This window comes from Hippopotamus amphibius, chromosome 9 (genome assembly GCF_030028045.1).
Source record: "Hippopotamus amphibius kiboko isolate mHipAmp2 chromosome 9, mHipAmp2.hap2, whole genome shotgun sequence".
NCBI lineage: Eukaryota > Metazoa > Chordata > Mammalia > Artiodactyla > Hippopotamidae > Hippopotamus > Hippopotamus amphibius.
The window spans coordinates 14,480,762-14,500,638 of NC_080194.1; the positions used below are offsets into that span (position 1 = coordinate 14,480,762).

General features: G+C 34.6%; 1 protein-coding gene across 5 annotated transcripts in view; it reads right to left on the reverse strand.

Moving 5' to 3' along the window:
• ELP4 (elongator acetyltransferase complex subunit 4) overlaps positions 1 to 19,877 on the reverse strand; it is a 230,047-nt gene that overhangs the window by 58,902 nt on the left and 151,268 nt on the right. The window contains exon 10 of one of the 5 annotated variants that reach the window (XM_057750213.1): positions 11,134 to 13,913. The exons of the other annotated variants lie outside the window; for them this stretch is intronic. Coding sequence (XP_057606196.1) covers positions 13,857 to 13,913 — 57 coding nt within the window. The 3' untranslated portion in view covers positions 11,134 to 13,856. Of the gene's footprint in view, positions 1 to 11,133; positions 13,914 to 19,877 lie in introns of those variants that run through there. 5 annotated transcript variants of the gene reach the window in all.

Here is a 19,877-nt window from a genome sequence, read left to right on the forward strand (position 1 = left end):
ACAACACAAAATGTTAATTAATTTCTAATTCTCTACTCTATTATTTAGATTTCATGAAGGTTGATTGGACTTGATCCATCATTTTACGGAAAATTAATTATTTCAAATACATGCACCACTTTATGCAACCTGCCTGATTTGCATTGAGGAAAATTCAGCAGAAGTAATTGAGGCACAAGCAAATACTGGCACTGACTGAACTCAATTTTCATTCCAAATTTCTGCAAAATCCCAAGGCACAACAATATCAGATGCAAGGGGGAAAACAAACAAAAGCAATGTGAAAAGGGAACATGAAGAGAGAATATTACAAGAATCAGAGAACAAAGGGATTGCAAAACTATTTTAGTGCCATAGATGAGCAGTGAGGGCTTCATTCAGGCAAGGTGGAATAAGATATCATATGGCATCCTGACAATTGATGTCTTCATTTAAATGTAAGAATTTACATTCTAATTAGAAAGAATTTACATCTTAATCAGAGGCAGCTGTATTATCTTGTTACTGTTTTTTTCAAAGGTAATGAACTAAAGTACTGCTGTGCTTTTTCAACCAGAAACTAAATAGACAGCATCCAGTGTTATTTTATAGCTTACCTGCTGTAAGCTGTTATTAATATTTTCAAAGATTAAATTTCTAACTAAAATCTTTTAAAAATGAAAATTGTATTAGACATCACTAGACTAGCATGACAAAGACTTATTCAAAGTATTTAAACAAATCCTTTTCTAACTTGTATTTTAAATGCACTTATTTATCAAGGTAATAGAAGCCTCTTATGATTTATTAATATAATATCATTTTCATTTAGGCAGATGTAGAAAAGCTACTAAAGCAGATATGTATCATATTCTGGTGAAACTCTGTTGTTCTTAAACTTACATTTGGTTATAACAGATCATTTACTAAATGTAAAACTTTACCTTATTAAGACCATTTAAATAATAGTGTATTCTTTTTTTCTGCCTATGATGTTTAATAAGGAAAGAAACAAATACATATAACAATATTTTGCTTGGTCTATACTCTTTTGTTACTACCACATTAATAACATTTAAAAATGTAATGCTTCACAAATACACACAGTTCTGACGGTGCCCAGGATTGCCACAGTTAGTGAAATTAAAGGAAATGACGCGTTCAAATCCACACTGTTCTATTCTAGGTTGTTCATAATGGTAGCAAGACCTAGGTATTGATAGTTGGTGATACCTTTGCAACATCTAGCCCATCACTCATATGAGAATCAGCATGAGCTCACTGACCCATGGTTTAGAAGAAATTGGGCTTGGCCTAAAAGAAATCAAGCAGGAGAAAATTACAAGTGTTAATAAAAATGTAAAATGCCACCTTTGTCCCTAGCACTAGGCATCTTTAGGTTATTGATACTTATTTCCATCAGCTGCATCATTAATATGAAGCTGTAGTATGAACCAGTTTTTAATTTGCAGCTTTATGATTTAATTCATTATATAATTTTTTTATTACAGTGGAGGAAAATAATAAAAATTAGACCTGTATCTACTAGTCTGTGAAATAAATGACTCAGGTTGTTAATTTGGTCAAAATATTTGATTTAAAAAATTATATAGAGAGTCCAGAATAATTCTGAGGTATGTACGTATCTTTATCATCATACTTACTTTCTGGATCTATATGTATAAAAAAAACACATACAAATGTGTTATATTTTAAGAAATGAAGAATGGAATAATTCCAGGTAGATTTTAAAAAAAGATGGAATTAATTTTAAGGTGGCATTTTCCTAACCTGGGCCACCGTGATGACAAAGAGGAGATAATTATTAGTTCACTGGTGCTTTTTCTTACATTCCCACTAAAGACAATTTATGGAGGAAATGATTCAGATGGGCCCGGCTGAATTACTGGCTCTGAGAGATGGCTTTATATTGCTGTCAGAAACCGTCAGCCCACTTTTGAAAGGTTTATTTGTCTCCGGCTCTTCTGTGTATGATGTGTTATAAGGGCACCTAACACTTACCACATAGCACACACAATGTCTTATTTTCAAAAGTAGCCCAGGTAAGTTTTTGATTATCCCTACGTTTATGAAACCTGTTTTCTTTTTTTGAAAAGAATATCTACACATAAAGTACATTTTGCTTTTCACATTTAAGCATGGTTCTGAGTTTAATATAATATCCTTAGAGTTAGAGTATATCAGGGTTTTATATTTACCACCACCAGTTTTCTTCTTGGTACCATGGTTACTGAAACACTAAGTATTCATATCCAACCTAAAGAGCATAATGAAATATGTCTCCTCTTGTTCTATCTCGTTTCCCTATAACTCTGGGTTCGGATTATCACAATTGCTTTCTAAATAGCTTCTTGCTTATAGTTACCTCCTCATCTAATGCCTCCTTCCTGACACCGACAGCCTAAAGTTATGGGTTCTATCATCCTTGTTATATTGTAAGCTCCGTTAGTTACATGGTATAGAATAGACATGAATTCTAATCCTGATTCTATCACTATCTGGGTCTTACTTATTTGTAAAATGAAGAGGTGTGAAAAGTTTACTTTAATGACCTTTTTTCTTAAAATTAAATGCCTCCATCCTTAATCACTACGTCTACTCAATGTGTTTTAGTTATTTCATGCCTAATAACATCATTTTTCTCTCAACCCCAACCCGAAATGCATTTTTGTCTGTTTCTGGCCATCTAAATCCTGCCTGTTTTTCAAGATCCACTTCAAACATCATCTTCTCCACAATGCTGCTCTGCTAGTTCTGGTCAATCAACAATAATTTCCCCTCTCTAATTCATATATTCAACAAATATATATTGAGTACCTACTTTGTATCAGGGTGCTGGGGATGAAAGGGATAAATAAGAAACATGACCCTTGCACTAAAAGAGATTACACTGTAGTGGGGAATACAGGTAAGAAAGTAACAAAACTTTAGTAACAAAGAGTAAAGATTGTGATAAGGAAGGCAACAAACAGCTTGCTGAGAGAAAGTGCACAATGTAAATTATTTATACAGTGTGATCAGATTATGCTTATTTCCTATAGCATTCTTGGTATATAGTAATAACAAATAATTTAATCTATTATTATCTTGAATTGGCATTTGACTTAGCCTGGGTGTAAATCTTGCTTCCCCAAACTAGATTACAATAGCAATGATACTTATTGTTGTAGGTAACATAAACTGAATATTTAAGATGTGCCAGTTATTGTACTAGACAATTCACATGTATTTTATCATTTAATCTTTAGAACAAGGTATTTTTTTTTATTACTCTTTTACTCCAGATGAGGAAAAAGGGACTCAGAATTAAACTAACATACTTGCTTAAAGTAGGACAAGTGGCAGAGCTGGGACGAAAATCCACGTCGCAAACACCAAAGTGCGGTATATTAATTGTCATGATAAACTCCCTCTTGGAGACAGAGAGCATATTTACCAAGTATTAGTATCAGTCACTTGCACACATCAGGCACTTAATACTTAACACTTCCTTGGCTCTTTCAGTAGGCATCACACCTCTCTGGAGACAGCTTCCCTATTCTCACTATATGCTTAATTGGCCTCCAAAGACTTTTCTTGGAGACAGAGACCCTTGGATCAAAAATCCTGGATAAAGGTACTTCTAATCTGGTTCTAAAGTGGCTTCACATAATTTTATTCCCAACTGGCATCAAGTTGTTGTATGCATGATGTTTTCCAACTCAGGATACTAGGTTTTGGGTGAACCCCACACCAGCAATTGCCCATTCTGAGCTTATATTCTCTCACTCAAATGATTTTTGAATCAAATACTGAAAATATTCAACGACAGGATGTGTAGATCATAGAATTATTAAATAGTAGGAAATCTAATAAAGTCAATTAATCAAGAACCCCCTTTCATAGAGTTGGAATTAGGTTTCAAATGTTTTAAAGACCAAAAGGATGTGCTGCCAAAGAAAAGTCTATATTTTAATTTCATAGGCAAAAGGAAAATGGGGAAATAAGTCACATTTTAATTTCAAACAAAATTGGGAATACCAATAACAACTTTCCTTGCATTCTTACTCAATTAGTTACACTAATGCTGAAGACCTTAGGCATGAATAATCCAAAAGAGTAGTTTAAAGAAAAAAGTATAACTGATTCATGTGCTTTAGCATTTTCATTGTGATTTTCTTAGGAAGAAGTTAGACGTTAGCTGGCTTCTGTAACTTTATTGCTTAAATCTTCTTTCCCACTGCTGGGAAAAACCAGCACCCTGTCTTAGGGCATGAATAGTCACGTGCTAGTTGAAATCAGAGCTTAAAAAAGCACCAGTTTTGGGACTTCCTAGGTGGTGCGGTGGTTAAGAATCCGCCTGCCAATGCAGGGAACATGGGTTCGATCCCTGCTCGGGAGGATCCCACATGCTGTGGAGCAACTCGGCCTGAGCGCCACAGCTGCTGAGGCTGAGCTCTGGAGCCTGTGAGCCACAACCGTTGAGCCCGTGTGCTGCAACTACTGAGGCCCATGTGCCAAGAGACTGTGCTCCACAACAGGGGAGGCTACTGCAATGAGGAGTCTGTGCACCGCAATGAAGAGTGGCCCTCGCTCGCCGCAACTAGAGAAAGCCTGTGTGCAACAGTAATGAAAACCCAATACAGACAATAAATAAATAAATAAATAAATAAATTTATTAAAAAAAAAAAAGCACCAGTTTTGCTGTACACTTGAAACTAACACAACATTGTAAATCAACTATACTTCAATTTAAAAAATTAAATTTAATTAAAAAAAACACTGGTTTATACATTTGTTGGCTCTCATCTTACTGGCACTAATATAACTTTTTCTCTTCTAGAGCTGGCCAGATTATAGTAAGTAAGTATTTTATTTACATATTTATTTAGCTTTATTGAGGTATAATTGATATACAAGAAACTGTATACATTTAAGGGACACACCTTGATGAGTTTGGACATATGCATACACCTTAACACCATCACCACAATCAAAGAACTAAACATATACATCATGTCCAAAAATTTCCTTGTATTATTCTGTAGTGATTTTTTTGGGGTGGTGGTGGTGGTAAGAACATTTAACATGAGATCTATCCTCTTAGCGCATTTTAAAGTGTACGATACAATACTGTCAACTACAAGTATTATGCTGTACAGCAAATCTCTAGAACTTATTCATCTTGCATAACAGAAATTTTATACCCATTGAGCAACAATTCCTCATTTCCCCCTCTCCCCCATCCCCAACGACCACCATTGCATTCTCTGCTTCTATGAGTTTGACTATTTTAGATACCTTATGTAATATATAAAAGAAAACGTCCTAAGTTAAGGTAAAGATGTGACATTGTCAATAAAAAGTTGAAATCTTTGATGCTGATAATCTGAAATGTGGATAATACACTTGTAGGTAATTCAGAACTGGCTTTTAAAATTATGCCCTGAATTGCATGCTGCTAAAATTTTAAAATCTAAATTATCTAAATTTAAATATCAGAGTTACATGTCATGGGCTTATATGAAAAACATCTGAGGTAAGACAGAACTCTTTAATGGCTTTGTTGTGTATCAGGAACAAAGAAAGAAACTGCCCAGAGAATAACGCTAAGCATAAGGAACAGAAAAGAAAATAGTCAAGATACTCTTAAGATGAATAAATGAGAAATCAGAAAACAAGTAGATTAATAAAAACAAAGAGAATAAAGGAGTAAAATGTGGAGTTACCGGTTCACTAGTCTACATTACTGATACAACTTCTTTTTATTTAGTTTTTTAGAAATTCTCTAAAAATAAAATTCAAGAATTAAGACAATGACCCCAGAAGGCTACTGAATTCTCAAAGGCACAAAGAAACCCACTCCCAGAAGACAACAGCTAGCATTCTCCACCTGGGAACACATCCTGTCATTCCCTATGAGCCCAGAGGAAGTAAAAAGAAATAGATCCACACATGATCCACATTCACTTCAAATACAAAGACAAAAACCTAAATCAAGAATCACTCAACATTTAAACACATAAGCACCCAAGGATACTCTACAAACAGAACTTACACCTAATGAATACCCTCAAATGGTTATAAGATAGGCTGTTAGGAAAAGAACCAATTAGAAGACATGGAAAATTAGAATGTGACTGTCAAAACCAAAAAAGTTCAATTGACTAACAAAATGAACACAACTGATGAAGAAATTAGTAAGCTAGAAGATAGAGAGTAAAGGGATTCTTCTTGGATGTAAATCAAAAGGGAAAAAAAGAAAAAAATCGAATAGAGAAAAGTTAAAAGACATGGACATTTGAGCCCGAAAATTCGACATTTGTGTAACAGGCATTACAGAAGAGAAGAAAGAGAATGGTAGGGAGGAAACAATTTGCATATAAAAATGGTAATTTATTGTCCTAAAAGATGAGAAAAATTAGTAGCAGAAGAAATACTCAAAAAGTCTTAAGCTGGAAAATAGAAGGAAGCATCTTTTAACTGAAAATATACCTCCCAAATATCTAAAACAAATTTCTTTTTTTTAATGGTAAGACAATACAATAAAGCACATTAAAATTAGGAACAAAGACTGATGTCCAATTTCACCAATATGTTTATAGTGCAAGTCCTGGAAAATGCAATTGGACAATAAAAAGAAACACATGTATAAATGTCAGAAAAATATCAAAAAAGTAACTGAATACAAGATCAACATTGAAGCATCAACACAAAAATGCAATGAAACAAAAAAAGAATCCCATTCACAATTGTTAGAAAAAAGGATCCTGAGATAGGGAGATTGTCCTGGGCTCAGTACAATCATAAGAATCCTTATAAGAGGAAGGAAGGAGGGTCAAACAAAGTCAGAGAGAAGATTATGTGATGAAGGAAGCAGAGGCTTGAGTGATGTGGCCATAAACCAAGAAATGCTGGCAGCCTCTAGAACTGGAAAAGGCAAGAAATGGATTCTCCGCTAGAGCCTTCAGAAGGAACTAGCCTTGCTGTTACCTTCACTTTAGTCCAGTGAGACTGATTTTACACAGATCTCTAGAACTATAACATAATACATTTGGGTTATTTTAAACCATTAGATTTGTGCTAATTTGGTATAGCAGTGATAGAAAACTAATACAGAATTAGTCACGTTACTTGTATAATATAAAGAAAAGAGAAAGCATCAATATTAAAGCAGAATCAATCCTATCACAAAATTATATGAATATATGTGAATCATAGAAGACATTATAAAATAATACTTTGTTATAGAACAGATAGAAGGAAGAATTGATACGTGAGTGCATTAAATTTTTCACACTTATGACACACAAAGATGATTCAATATTTGTGGTATATAAAAGTGAAGTGTCAATAGATTATACCTGGAAAAATGAAGCCTTTGACTAGTTGATCTCTTCAGTTGAATATCAAGGGTATTATACAGTATTCCAAGTGATATGAATTGTAAGATTTAGTTCATATATGCACAATATATGAGCTATATTACATATATGAAGTTATCATGTGGTATTATACATAAAATACATCATTCTGAAAATTTGTGATGTTTAAATAACACAAAAATTAATTTAGTACATATTTCTTGCCTTGAGAAATTAATAGACATTTTGATAACGGTGGCCTATTTTTTTCCATCCAAAGAATAAAGTTTAAAAATAAGACATAACCATCATTATCACTTATTAAGGGGTAATAATAGCTAGGCTATATTTGCCCAGAAATTTTAATTTGTGCAATATTTTTTGGAGAAATTATTAAAATGTCAAATAAAAAGATCCTACACCTGCATCTTTCAAGTTTGTGCAGAAATAGTTTTTAAAGCTATATTTGTCTCAATTTAAAGCTCCTAACAATAAAACAATTAAATATAGGAACATTTATAAGGTGACTTCAAAAGTCTTAATTTTTAGACATTAGAAAGTAATCAAGTCATATAATATTGTATATTAAAAGTTAGTGTTTTCTTTCATTTACATTAGAATTTGTTTCAAGAAATAAAAATGAATTTTGTGTCTTCTGTTTGAATCAACCACATATGGTTTTTAGTAGCTAAGTTTTTCTAATTTCAAACAGATACAAAAATCCACAATGCAAGAACTGGATCTGAAATGATAAGAGATAATTTGCCTTGATGCATTTGCGATAAGATGATTGCATTGCAAACTAAATGTATTGTTTTTTTGAATACTCTATTACTATTGTAAGCAGAACAAATGCACAGATGGCATGGGCCATAAAAATATAATTAAGCTTTACAACATCGTTCCTATCAGATTTCAGAAGTGTGCTCTAGTTTAAGTTAGAGTGCTTCATGTATGAGGGCATATAACAGTTTTGAATTTTAAGTTTTTGGATAAATACATGAAAGCTGACATATTTAGCTGTTTCATACTATTTCCAGTTCCCTCCATGTTCTTGGCCTTCAGTTTCAAGCAATTTGAGAATTATTTTAGGAGAGGGCATATTAACTAAAAGAAAAAAACAATTGTGGTAAATCTTTTTAAAATCAGAAAATACTTTGATTTTCTTAAAAAATGTGATGTGAAATACTGGCATGGATTGCTACCGGAGAAACCACATGTGTGTGCTAGGACAGCTGGAAAACCACAGCCAAGGTGCAAGGTGCCTGGAGAGAAGAGATTGAAGAGACAAACTTTTGAGGTCCCTTGTTGTCTAGTTATTTTGCATTTAAATAAAATGATGATAATAGCAATTAGGTAACTGCCCCAAATCCTCTTGTAAATGAAGCAGGGTAAAGTATATAAATTATGAGAAAATAGTATATTTATACTTTGAAGAACACTGGTTAACCTTTTTGATCAATGGTTAGTTGCTTAAATCAAGCAGTCCCACGGGAAGTTATTGTATAACAAAGGGAGTCCAACTCGAGGATGGAAGATGCCTTAGAGGACTGGGGCAGGGAGGGTGGGGGGGAATCGAGGGGGGGGCGTCAAGGAAGGGAGGGAATATGGGGATATGTGTATAAAAACAGTTGATTGAACCTGGTGTACCCCCAAAAAAAATAAAATAAAATAATAATAAAAAAAAAAAAAAAAAAAAAAACAAGCATGAAACTATATAGATACAATAAACATTTTGCATAATTTTTAAAGATAAAAAAAAAAAAATACAGAGGCTCTCTACGTCTGAAAGGTGTTAGAACTGTTGTGGGCTCTGTGGGGACAGCTGGGCCATAAGGGTTGTTCCACATAAATACCAGCACGTTGCATGCCTGTCTTCTTTTCTCTGTTCCCCTTGCTTAGCAAGCCTATTGACTGAGCCACTGGTGCAAAGCCTAGGAGGCTGAAGGGGTTCTAAGAGTTCAAACACAGGGTTCACAGGATCCTCTGTATGCGTCATGTTTAGCAGTCAAGTAAGCAAAATAAACAGAGACTGCAGGCTGTGACTATAAGATGTAACCCATATATGCAGCCCCCAAAAGACAAGAATTGAAAGCAACTTTGGTGCGTTAATTCATCTGCAATGTCTAATAAAAAGTGCCAGCAGCTATAATTTCTTGAGTGCTTTCTATGCATTTCATTGTGTGCTAACTGCTTTACATGAATAATATTCATTTTCGCAATAAAATTTTTTACTACTCCTTGTAACAACCTTTTGAATAGGTATTATTATCATTATTTCATACATAAGGAAATTAGAGTTTTGAGGGATTGAATACCTTATATAAGGTCACATAGCTTTAAAAAAGCTGGAGTCAATTAAAAAAATAACTTTCAGGAATTTTTTACACACAGAATGTATACCTAACATAATATAAGTATATAATATACATTAAATGAATGAATAGTATATATTATGGTTAAATAGTAAATGACAACTAATGTCTGTGGAGAGGAGAAATTACAGAGGAAAACCCATGAATCGGATTTTAAATACACTGTATGTATGTGTAAAATATACATAAAATTTACGTTTTATCCATTTTAAGCATACATTTCAGTGTCATTAAGTACATTCACATCATTGTACAACCATCACTACTATCCATCTCCAGAACATTTTCGTCATCCCAAACTGAAACTCTGTCCCCAGTGACCAATAACTCCCTTTTCTCTTCTCTTCAGAATATATATATTTTTAAAATTAATTAATTAATTTTATTGGCTGTGTTGGGTATTTTTTACTGTTCATGGGCTTTCTTTAGCTGCGGTGAGCGGGGGCTACTCTTCATTGTGGTGCGCGGGCTCCTCCTTGCCGTGGCTTCTCTTGTTGCGGAGCTCGGGCTCTAGGTGCGTGGGCTCCAGTAGTTGCAGCACGTGGGCTAAGTAGTTGTGGCTCATGGGCTCTAAAGCGCAGGCTCAATAGTTGTGGCGCATGGGCTTAGTTGCTCTGTGGTATGTGGGATCTTCCTGGAGCAGGGATCAAACCCGTGTCCCCTGCATTGGCAGGCAGATTCTTAACCACTGCGCCACCTAGGAAGCCCCAGAATATATTTTAATTCAAACCCAACTATCTAATTAAAATCTCAGAATGTTAGTGCTTAAAGCCCTTTTATAATCCCAGGTACCTGCTATGGAATTACAGGAGACTAAAACGTTCACTTCTGGAAATGCAATTATAATTTTATTTACTAAATGAAGTAGATTTAGAAGGACAGACAGAAATATAATTCATCAATATATTATCTGTTGCTAACTGTGGCTAACACTTGATGCTGATTTTGGCCATGATTCATAAAAACTAAAGATACGTATGTTACAGAGTAAAGGCCACTGACATGCTACTTAGAAAATGTTTTGGTTCATCTTCTTTTGAAAAGAAAAAATGCCGTCTTTACTGCTCAGTATTGAAAATACATCTCCCATTTCATTAGATAAAATAAGAATTATCGAGGCTCGATTTAGAATAATATATTGAAAATGTGCATATTTACAATCTGCAAAACCCTTAAATCCATAAAGCTCTTAAGGTAGTAAGCTGAAGACACAGGAAATAACTGGCTCGGCCATCAAGATATAGGAATAAGAGTGGAAAGAAGCAGTTTTGGAACCCAGGAGAAATAGCTATTTAAAAATTATGTCCAGGCCATAGTTTTTGACATTTATTTAAAATAGTTTTGACATTATTTAAAATAGGACATCGAATATCTCTGCCCCAAGATAAATCAAACGACATGAGAAGTTAATTAAGGCAATGGCATATCTTTACTCATAAACAATCTTATTTCAAATATGTAGTGTTTAAGTAGCAAAACTGTAACACTTGGTCATTTCCAGAGAATCATTTAAAAGTATTTAAAGAATAAGAATATTAGGAGATATGGGATATATAAGAAGCTCACTGGAAACCTACTTAAGCAATGGTGACAGTGTAAAGAATAATATTCAGCCCTCAAAATGGACTTACCTACATTGGCTACATAACTGAAAATAATATTTTCAATAATATTTTCTTTTTGCACTTCAGGACATTAAAAAAGAAGAAAAGGAAATGTTTGAATACAAAACTCCTAACTATACCTAAAATGATATGGGCATATACAGGACACAGGAAAGAACACTTTCTTATACAGCAGTTCAAGTCAACGGCTGTTTGAATTTTTAAAAACACATTAGGCACTACGGATATTCAAATGATTGGTAAATCACATTGGAAAAAGTAGTGATTGAAGTTCACACGTTTGCTATAATTCTGTAAGGAAGAAGGAAATGTTACTGGGTTGGGATGCAGATGAAAGGAAGAAATCCACTGACTCCTACATTTATACTATCATGTAAGAAATAGGTGAGGAGAAAGAAAAAGGTTTTCTGTATTTCTTTAGGATGCATTTGAAAATTGCAAAGCAGAACATGCCCTTTTGGTAAAACTAATGATGTAGCTCCTAGGGCCATTTTGTAAATCTGACACTTTCCAAAATGAACTCCCAAAGGTCAAAATTTGAACACAAATGTCTCTGTTTTGCCTCAGTAATTTGTCATCCAGACTGTCATCCAAGGGCTACTGGATTTGCAATCAGGAGACTTTGGTTTTGGACTTTGTTTTGTTACTTTCTGTGTGAGATTGGAAAACTTATTTATCTGGGCTTCAGATACCTTACAAAAATCTACAACCTTTATTCTCAATTCACAAATTTAGAAACCTCTGAAAAACTTAACTCATTTAGTGGCACAATCTAGCCTGAACAGACATAAAGCCATTTACAGTTTTTATTAAGCTAACTTTGTGTAACTACTCATATATTTTTTTGCAGAAATACTCATTTTTCATTACAAGGTATTTACTATATTACCATCTAAATAAACATTTTGTAATAATTTATTTTGAAATATTTTCAAACATAGAAAAGTATGCAACACCAGAACAAAGAATTTCCATATCCCTCTCACCTAGACTCCCCAACTTTTAACATTTCACCATGTGCTCTATCTTTTTATTGAAATCTAGATATACTTCTTTAAACATGTATATAAATATACATGTATACATAAGCAGCCTTTTTCAGAACCATTTAAGAATAAGCAGCATATATGATTCCTGTCATTCCCAATTACTCTGGCGACTATTATCCAAAACAAGGACTTTATCTTACATAATCACAATATAATCCTTCAAGTCAGGAAACCAACATTGATACAACACTACTGTCAATCTGCAGACCACATTCACACTTTATAAACTGTCCTGGAGATATGAGGACACTCAGTCTTTCTCAGTATTCTCAGCTTCTCCCTGCCTTTCAGGTGCTCGACAGTTTTTCAAGAATACAGGACTTTCATTCTGTAGGCTCATCATAAACCTAGATCTACCTGATATTTCTTCTTGATCAATGCTTTTGGGGCAGGAAACCACTGATAAGACACACTGCTCTTCTAGCGCCTCACATCAAGGTGATGTACCACACATGACGTCAACTCACTTGCGATGTAAACCTTGATCACTTGGTTGTACTGTTCGTTAGGTTTTCTCACTGTAAAGTCACCATTCTGTACTTTTTAACTGATTAGTAGTTTGTGAAAGAAATATTCTGAGATTGTCAATATCCTCTTCCTCATCAAACCTGATCAAACCCACCAGCCTATCTTAGCCTCCAATTGACAACTCCCGTCTAAACTGAACATAGCTATGATTATTAATGGTAATTTTCTATTTCACCACTCCTTCAATGTCTATTAGCTGGCATTCTGTAAGAAAGAAGTATCTATCTATCTATCTATCTATCTATCTATCTATCTATCTATCTATCTATCTCAGTATAGATACCTGGATTTCCATTTTACTCAATGGGTTATTTTCCACCATTTATTTTGAAGCTCAAATTTCTAAGGTTTGGCTAGTTGGGTCTTCTTCAAAGCGGCTCCTGTGCCTTTTCTCATGTCCCCATCATTCTTTGAGTACCTCCCTACTTCTGGGCACAAATTCTACTCTCACATTACACTTTCTGTGTATCAGCCCTAGAACTGGCTATTTTGCCAAGAGGCTCCCCTCCCCCCCCTTTTTAAATTTCCTGTTTATTAGTAGGAGATGATACTCAGAAACCGATATCTGGGTACTTGGAGTGTTCCTTAGGTTGTTATTGTTTCTAAGCTCTCCAGAAGACAAAGTTAAGAAATACATGTGTGTATATAGTACATGAACACACACACACACACACACAGATGCATCTATATTTCTACATTTATCTGTATACGTGTGTGTGCAAATATAAGTGGTATATACCAATAAGCATCTGTGTTTATTTTTTCTAAAATTATCTCTTTCAAATGTCAAGCAATATTCTCTGGTGTAATAGGCTTTGATGCACAAATTTTTATTCCCTATATTCCCACGCTACATGACTTTATGTATTTTGATATTAATCCCTTTTGGCTTAAGTCTTGTCAGATTGAGAGATACTGGTCTTTTATTTTGTCTTCCTACAGCAACCACCTTGTCCTCATTCCATTTCCATGACTGTGTTTGTAAAGAAGATTCTTTTGGGGCAGAGAATCAGCAAGGAAGAAAAATAGGGAAAAAAATAATTTAAATTTTCCTAGGAATATACCAATGCAATTACAAATATATAAATAGAAAACATATATTTTTTATTCATTCCTAATATGAAAGTAAAAAAAAAAAGATATGAATTAAATGGAAAGAGTTTAGGACATTTTAATTATTTAAAATCTGCTCAAACATACAATATAGTTGAGAACAATAAATAACTCAGAGAGATAAAGAGTTTACCTAAAATAGGCTTATATGACTAAAATTTATCAGTTTAATACAAATATGTGTTTAAAGTTTCAAATTTAAGTATACTATGCATATTTTATACTGAATTAGACTAACAAACCACCCCCGCTACAGCTGGGAAGGTTAAACAACAGTATTCAAATCTGATTTAGATATAACAGCTGTTCAAATGCCAAGGCATATTTTACTTGAAAATGTGACCATTTAGTTCTGTTAAATATAAACTGCTGTTCTGGTTATGTTCATGCATTATTTTCCCCCAAAAGTCCTTAAAAACAATTTTTTTTTCCTGATAGAATCACTACTGAAGTTCAATGGATCTTTTTCTTGAACTTAACTTTTTCAACTTTCTGAAAAAATGAGTGAGACAATTTTCTTACCTCACCTCCTATCTGTCACACGTCATTCTCATTGGCTGCTCTTGTCAACACAAATATAACACAATCGGTAATTGGAAAAGTGGTATTGCTTTTCATGGGGCCCTGATTAGTTGTATTTAAATTCTTTATTTTTGACAGAAACAAATTTGTACATTTTAAATTAGAGAAAATAATTTCATCATGGCTACACAGTATACATGTTAAATCGTGAATTATATAAGTACCATTCTCAAGGATAAAACAAAATAAATAAAATCCTAAAGATCCCAAGAACAGCTACAAATGCTTCATTTAAAGAATGTCATCACCAGGACCTCCCTGGTGGTGCAGTGGTTAAGAATCTGCCTGCCAATGCAGGGGACATGGGTTCGATCCTTGGGCTGGGAAGATCCTACAGGCTGCTGAGCAACTAAGCCTGTGTGCCACAACTACTGAGCCTGTGCTCTAGAGCCTGCGTGCCACAACTACTGAAGCCTGTGAGCCCACAGCCCGTGCTCTGCAACAAGAGAAGCCACCGCAATGAGAAGCCAGTGCACCGCAACAAAGAGTAGTCCCCACTCACCCCGACTAGAGAAAGCCCCTGCGTAGCAATGAAGACCCAACACAGCCAAGAAAGAAAGAAGGAAGGAAGGAAGGAAAGAGAGAGAAAGAAAGAAAGAAAGAGAGAAAGAAAAAGAAAGAAAGAGAGAAAGTCATCACCATTCAAAGTCCATGAACTTGTCTGTAACTGAAGGAGATGCCCCATTACCTAATTTCTTGGGACCTGGGAAAAAAGTAAGATGATTTTTAAGAAATTATTTTCTAAGAGAAGCCTCCTTAATCCGGTACCCAAAGGAAAACATGACTTCTTCCTCCCTTATACTTCAGAAATTGAGGAGGAAGTGCTGATACAGAGAAAACTTTCACTTCAGCAGGAGGAAGACAAAGATAGGAGATATTATCATCCTACTGGAAAAGGAAACAAAGTCTTATGGGCTGAAAGTCTTCCAAAGTCAGATAGGAAATCAGCAGTTGCTCCTTAACAAGAAACCAGTTTAAGACTCACACCATTCAATGTGTTACATCCTTTGAGACGGGAATGGAGTCCATGTTCCTCCCTTCCTTCCTTTCCTAGTAAAAATAGGGTACTAGTCATGGGTCAGAAACTCTGCTAGGCTTGAGGATTCAATGATGCACAAGTCATGTGGCCCCTACATTTATGGAAGTGAGCACGTAGAAGGGGATGCTATTGCTAGGAAAGAAAAAGTACAGGATGCTGTGAAAGCACAAATGAGAGGTGTCTGATCCAGACTTGGCGTGAATGGATCAGAGAAGGCCTGAAGGAGGCAGTGACATGGAAACCACAGCCTGAAGAGAAGTTAGCTAGGTTGAGATGACAGTGGGAGGTAGAGAAGCTGTTAGATGGAGCATTCCCATCAGAGGCGACACCATGTGTGAATATACCTTTGAGGAACTGAAGGAAGTAAAGTACAGCACAGGCACATTCCTGTTTTGCAATCCCAGAGTGGAGAATCCGTACCAAAATGAGCAATGGCACAAGAAGTAAAGAGACAATATGTGGGGACAGGTGGGACTTTACTGTGTCCTGGAAAATGGAAATCTATGGCTTACTTTTTTAAATGCAAAGATTAGGTCAATTCGAAAGCTGTTCTTTTCATAAAGTTTTCAAAATTCATAATTACAGCTGTAGGGCAACAGAGAATAAGGGAAAGATTCCATCACTAAAAGTACTATAATTTTTTTTACATTTTAGATCTTATTGACCACCTGAACTTAGGCTGGTTATACTTTATCTTTAGATTTTAGGCAATGAGGGGCTTGAAAAGGTGGTCGTCTGTACCCTTCTTTCCTGCTCTAGGGTTTGGGCTCTGTTAGTAATCCAATGATCAGGATCATAGTATCAAAACCCTGCTCCTTGAGAGCCCTGGATTCCTTGAAATTACTGTAGGAATACATTTCCATTCAAGCAGAGCTGCTCCAATTTTGACAATTTTGTGAGCTGCTACAATTTTTTTTCTTTATTGGACTTCTGATAAGATTTTATATAAAGAAAGGGCTTAAAAATTTGAATTAAAAAATCGACTTTTTTGTTTCATTGCCTTGTCTCATTGACCTCTAACATTTAAATCCTTACTTTAGTTACTTAAAGCATGAGGCAGTTCTCCTATGGGTCTGAATACAAGCCCAAATCTATAAGTTCTTGAGTGATTTTTCAATACCCTGAGATAAGACATTTGTTATTCATTAAGAGGCTGATTAAGATATATTATAAATTCTCTCACAATAAACAGCTTTGTGTCATCTCAGGAAATCTAATTAAGAAAATTTATAAATATTTATATTCAGAGTTCAAAAATGTCCTTATAAACACTGTGCTTACTGTCCTAAATTCAGAAATAACAAAGAAACTTGTTCTTTGGTTAAAAAGTGGAAATACATGTACCATTTTATTTGGTAAGGTTAAAAAAACATTGGCAGTTAGTAAAGCAGTCCTAAATTTACTATAGACTATTTTTTTTAAGCTTGAAGATAAAACTGCAGCTTTATAAACGAGAAAATGATGTACTAAAAGCAAGACACTAAATCAATTTTAAACACCAAACACAATTTATGCCTGACTTTAAAACTCATCCACAAAACATTAATCTACACAAAGGCCAGAAGCTGAATGAAGCATAATTTGTGGAACTGATACCTTTCATCACAACCTCTAACTGAAAAGGTCATTAGATATATTATATCTAAGTGAGCAGCTTATCCCTGCTTCATTACTGATAATTAAGACAAGTAATATTTTCTTGACAGTAATGTGTCCGTTAACAGATATAGTTTAGTTTGCATAAAATAAGCATTAATTACCATAGTACTACCACAGATTAAAAAAAATTAAGTACCTGTATAACATGGCTTCATTATTTTTTCCCTTAATTTCCTTAAAGAATTAACAGGCTCAGAAAACATAATGTACACATTAAGAAATTCATCTTTTGTCATGTTTTAAATTCATAAGGTACATAACAAAAAAGGTATTCAGAAAAAGTAATCAAAGAAAATGAAGGTACTTGTGACTGGGTATCATTTAAATTATCTGAACTAACTTGCTTTGCTGAGCCACTTGAAATGCTACTTGAAATGCAGCTGCTCTTTAATGTTAAGACTTCTTAAGTCTTTTTTTTTTAATTTTCTATTGGACTATAGTTGATTTACAATATTGTGTTAGCTTCTGCTGTACAGCAAATTGAATCCATTATACACATACATATATCCACTCTTTGTTAGATTCTTTTCCCATATAGGTCATTACAGAGTACTGAGAAGAGTACCCTGTGCTACACAATAGGTCCTTATTAGTTATCTATTTTATATATAGTAGTGTGTAAATGTCAATCCCAATCTCCCAATTTATCCCTCAAGACTTCTTAAGTCTTAATGTAGAAAACTTGGGGAGGTACCAAATTGTATTCTGGTGTTCGAAAGAATTAAAATAATTTCTAAAGTATCTGCCTGAAGAATTACATTAAAGTCTTAAATAAGAAAGCACACAAGACTGCCTGCTCAGTAAAGAAGACCTTAACTATGACTAGTAATGACTAATATTTACTATGTGACTAATATTTAAGTATGTGTACAATGTACTTACAGCATTTTCTCAGTTTATCCTCACAGCTATTTCATGATGCTAATGCTATTATTGTCCCAATTTTACAGACAAGGAAATAGGTGAAATAACTTGCCTACATTAACATAACTAGTAACTGGTGGGACAGGTTCCAGTGGACTCGAGCCTGTACTCTTAACTACTATACTACACATTCTTGCCAAAAGATTTAGTTGTTTCAAGTGTTCCCTTTTTCAGGACAGCCAACCAGATAACATTTCTTAAGTATCTATTTGTGCAAAGACCTAGAAGTCAACATAGTACTTGTTTAGCAGATTGTGGGGAAACTGATGTTTGAAAAGAAGTGAGAATGGAGACGGAAGTGAGAATGGGGACAGAAGTAATGGTCTGAAATTCTTAACCAAGTGTCATTCCAAACTGGAGTTTACCAGGCCAGTGCTGAGTATGTGGTTCATCTTTGCAAAAAAACTGAGCAATAGGCCAGACAAGGTATTTAACTTCTCTGCATCTCAGTACCTTAATCAGTAAAATAATAGACCTACTTTCAAAGTTGTTGTGAGGATTAAATGAGTTAACACAAGGAAGGTGTCCAGAATAGTGACTTGCCAATACTCTGTGTTGTTAAAGCTGAGAACATTTAGATCACATCAAAGAAAGAGGATTCTTCAAACTATACTTGCTCTTTATCACTCAGGTCTGGAGTCTTGTCTTTTGAGGAACCACGTTAAGTCACTAGTGCAAGTGTGTCATATCCCTAAGATGTGCTGCGGTGAAAAAAAGGTTGACAACCACTCAGTGGGACATTACACATTCTCACCTGTAAGAGCAGTTAGCTGGAACAGAGTAGGGGTGTGTATGGAGGGTGACTATATGAAAAACTCCTCTCCCCAAATTAATGCTCTAGAAGCAGTGTGGGTTGAGGAGGTGTAACAGCAAAGGATTTGAAACAGAAGTGTATTTGAATCCTGGCCCTGCTACTTACCAGCCATGTAAAACTGATAAAATTACTTAAGCTCTTTGGCCTGTCCTTTATATTTACATGAAGACAAATGAAATTAGATATATAAAGGAACTGGTACAATGGCTGACACATAATAAATATGAAAAGGTAAGGCACAGTGAGCTCAGGTAACTTTCCTAAGGTTACATAACTAGGTTATACAAGTAGTCAGTGGAAGAATCTTCTGCTCTGTGCCAAGAGAAAAGCAAAACTAACACAGGTGATGAGTATACATAAATGTACAGCTATATAGAGACATAAATGTAGCTAGAGGATGGATAGTTTCTAGAAAGACTGGCATTAGCAGGATAGCATGGAAGGGTTTCAATGCAGGAACATGATTTACCTGAACAAAATAACAATAGTATTCTCATGCAGCTGTGTGTCAGTTTGAAAAAGATGCAGTAAATTTTACTTTGAAATTTTATTCTTTCTGTAAAGTCCCCTATGATTCAAGTGCCTTATAGGTATAAACACATATTGTTATCTTTATTATCTTAGGTATAAAAGAATGATCACTCATAGGGCTTTCCTATTTTCAAACAAATTTCTTACCAGAAAAGAGTTTTACTGTTTTTAGTCACAGGCAAAAATTTTCAGGGTCAACATTTTCTTCAAAGAAATAAAGATCAAAATAGAATGAGGATAGGAAGCTACCAGAATTATTACACTTTCTCATTAACTCAGACTTTGTAACCTATTC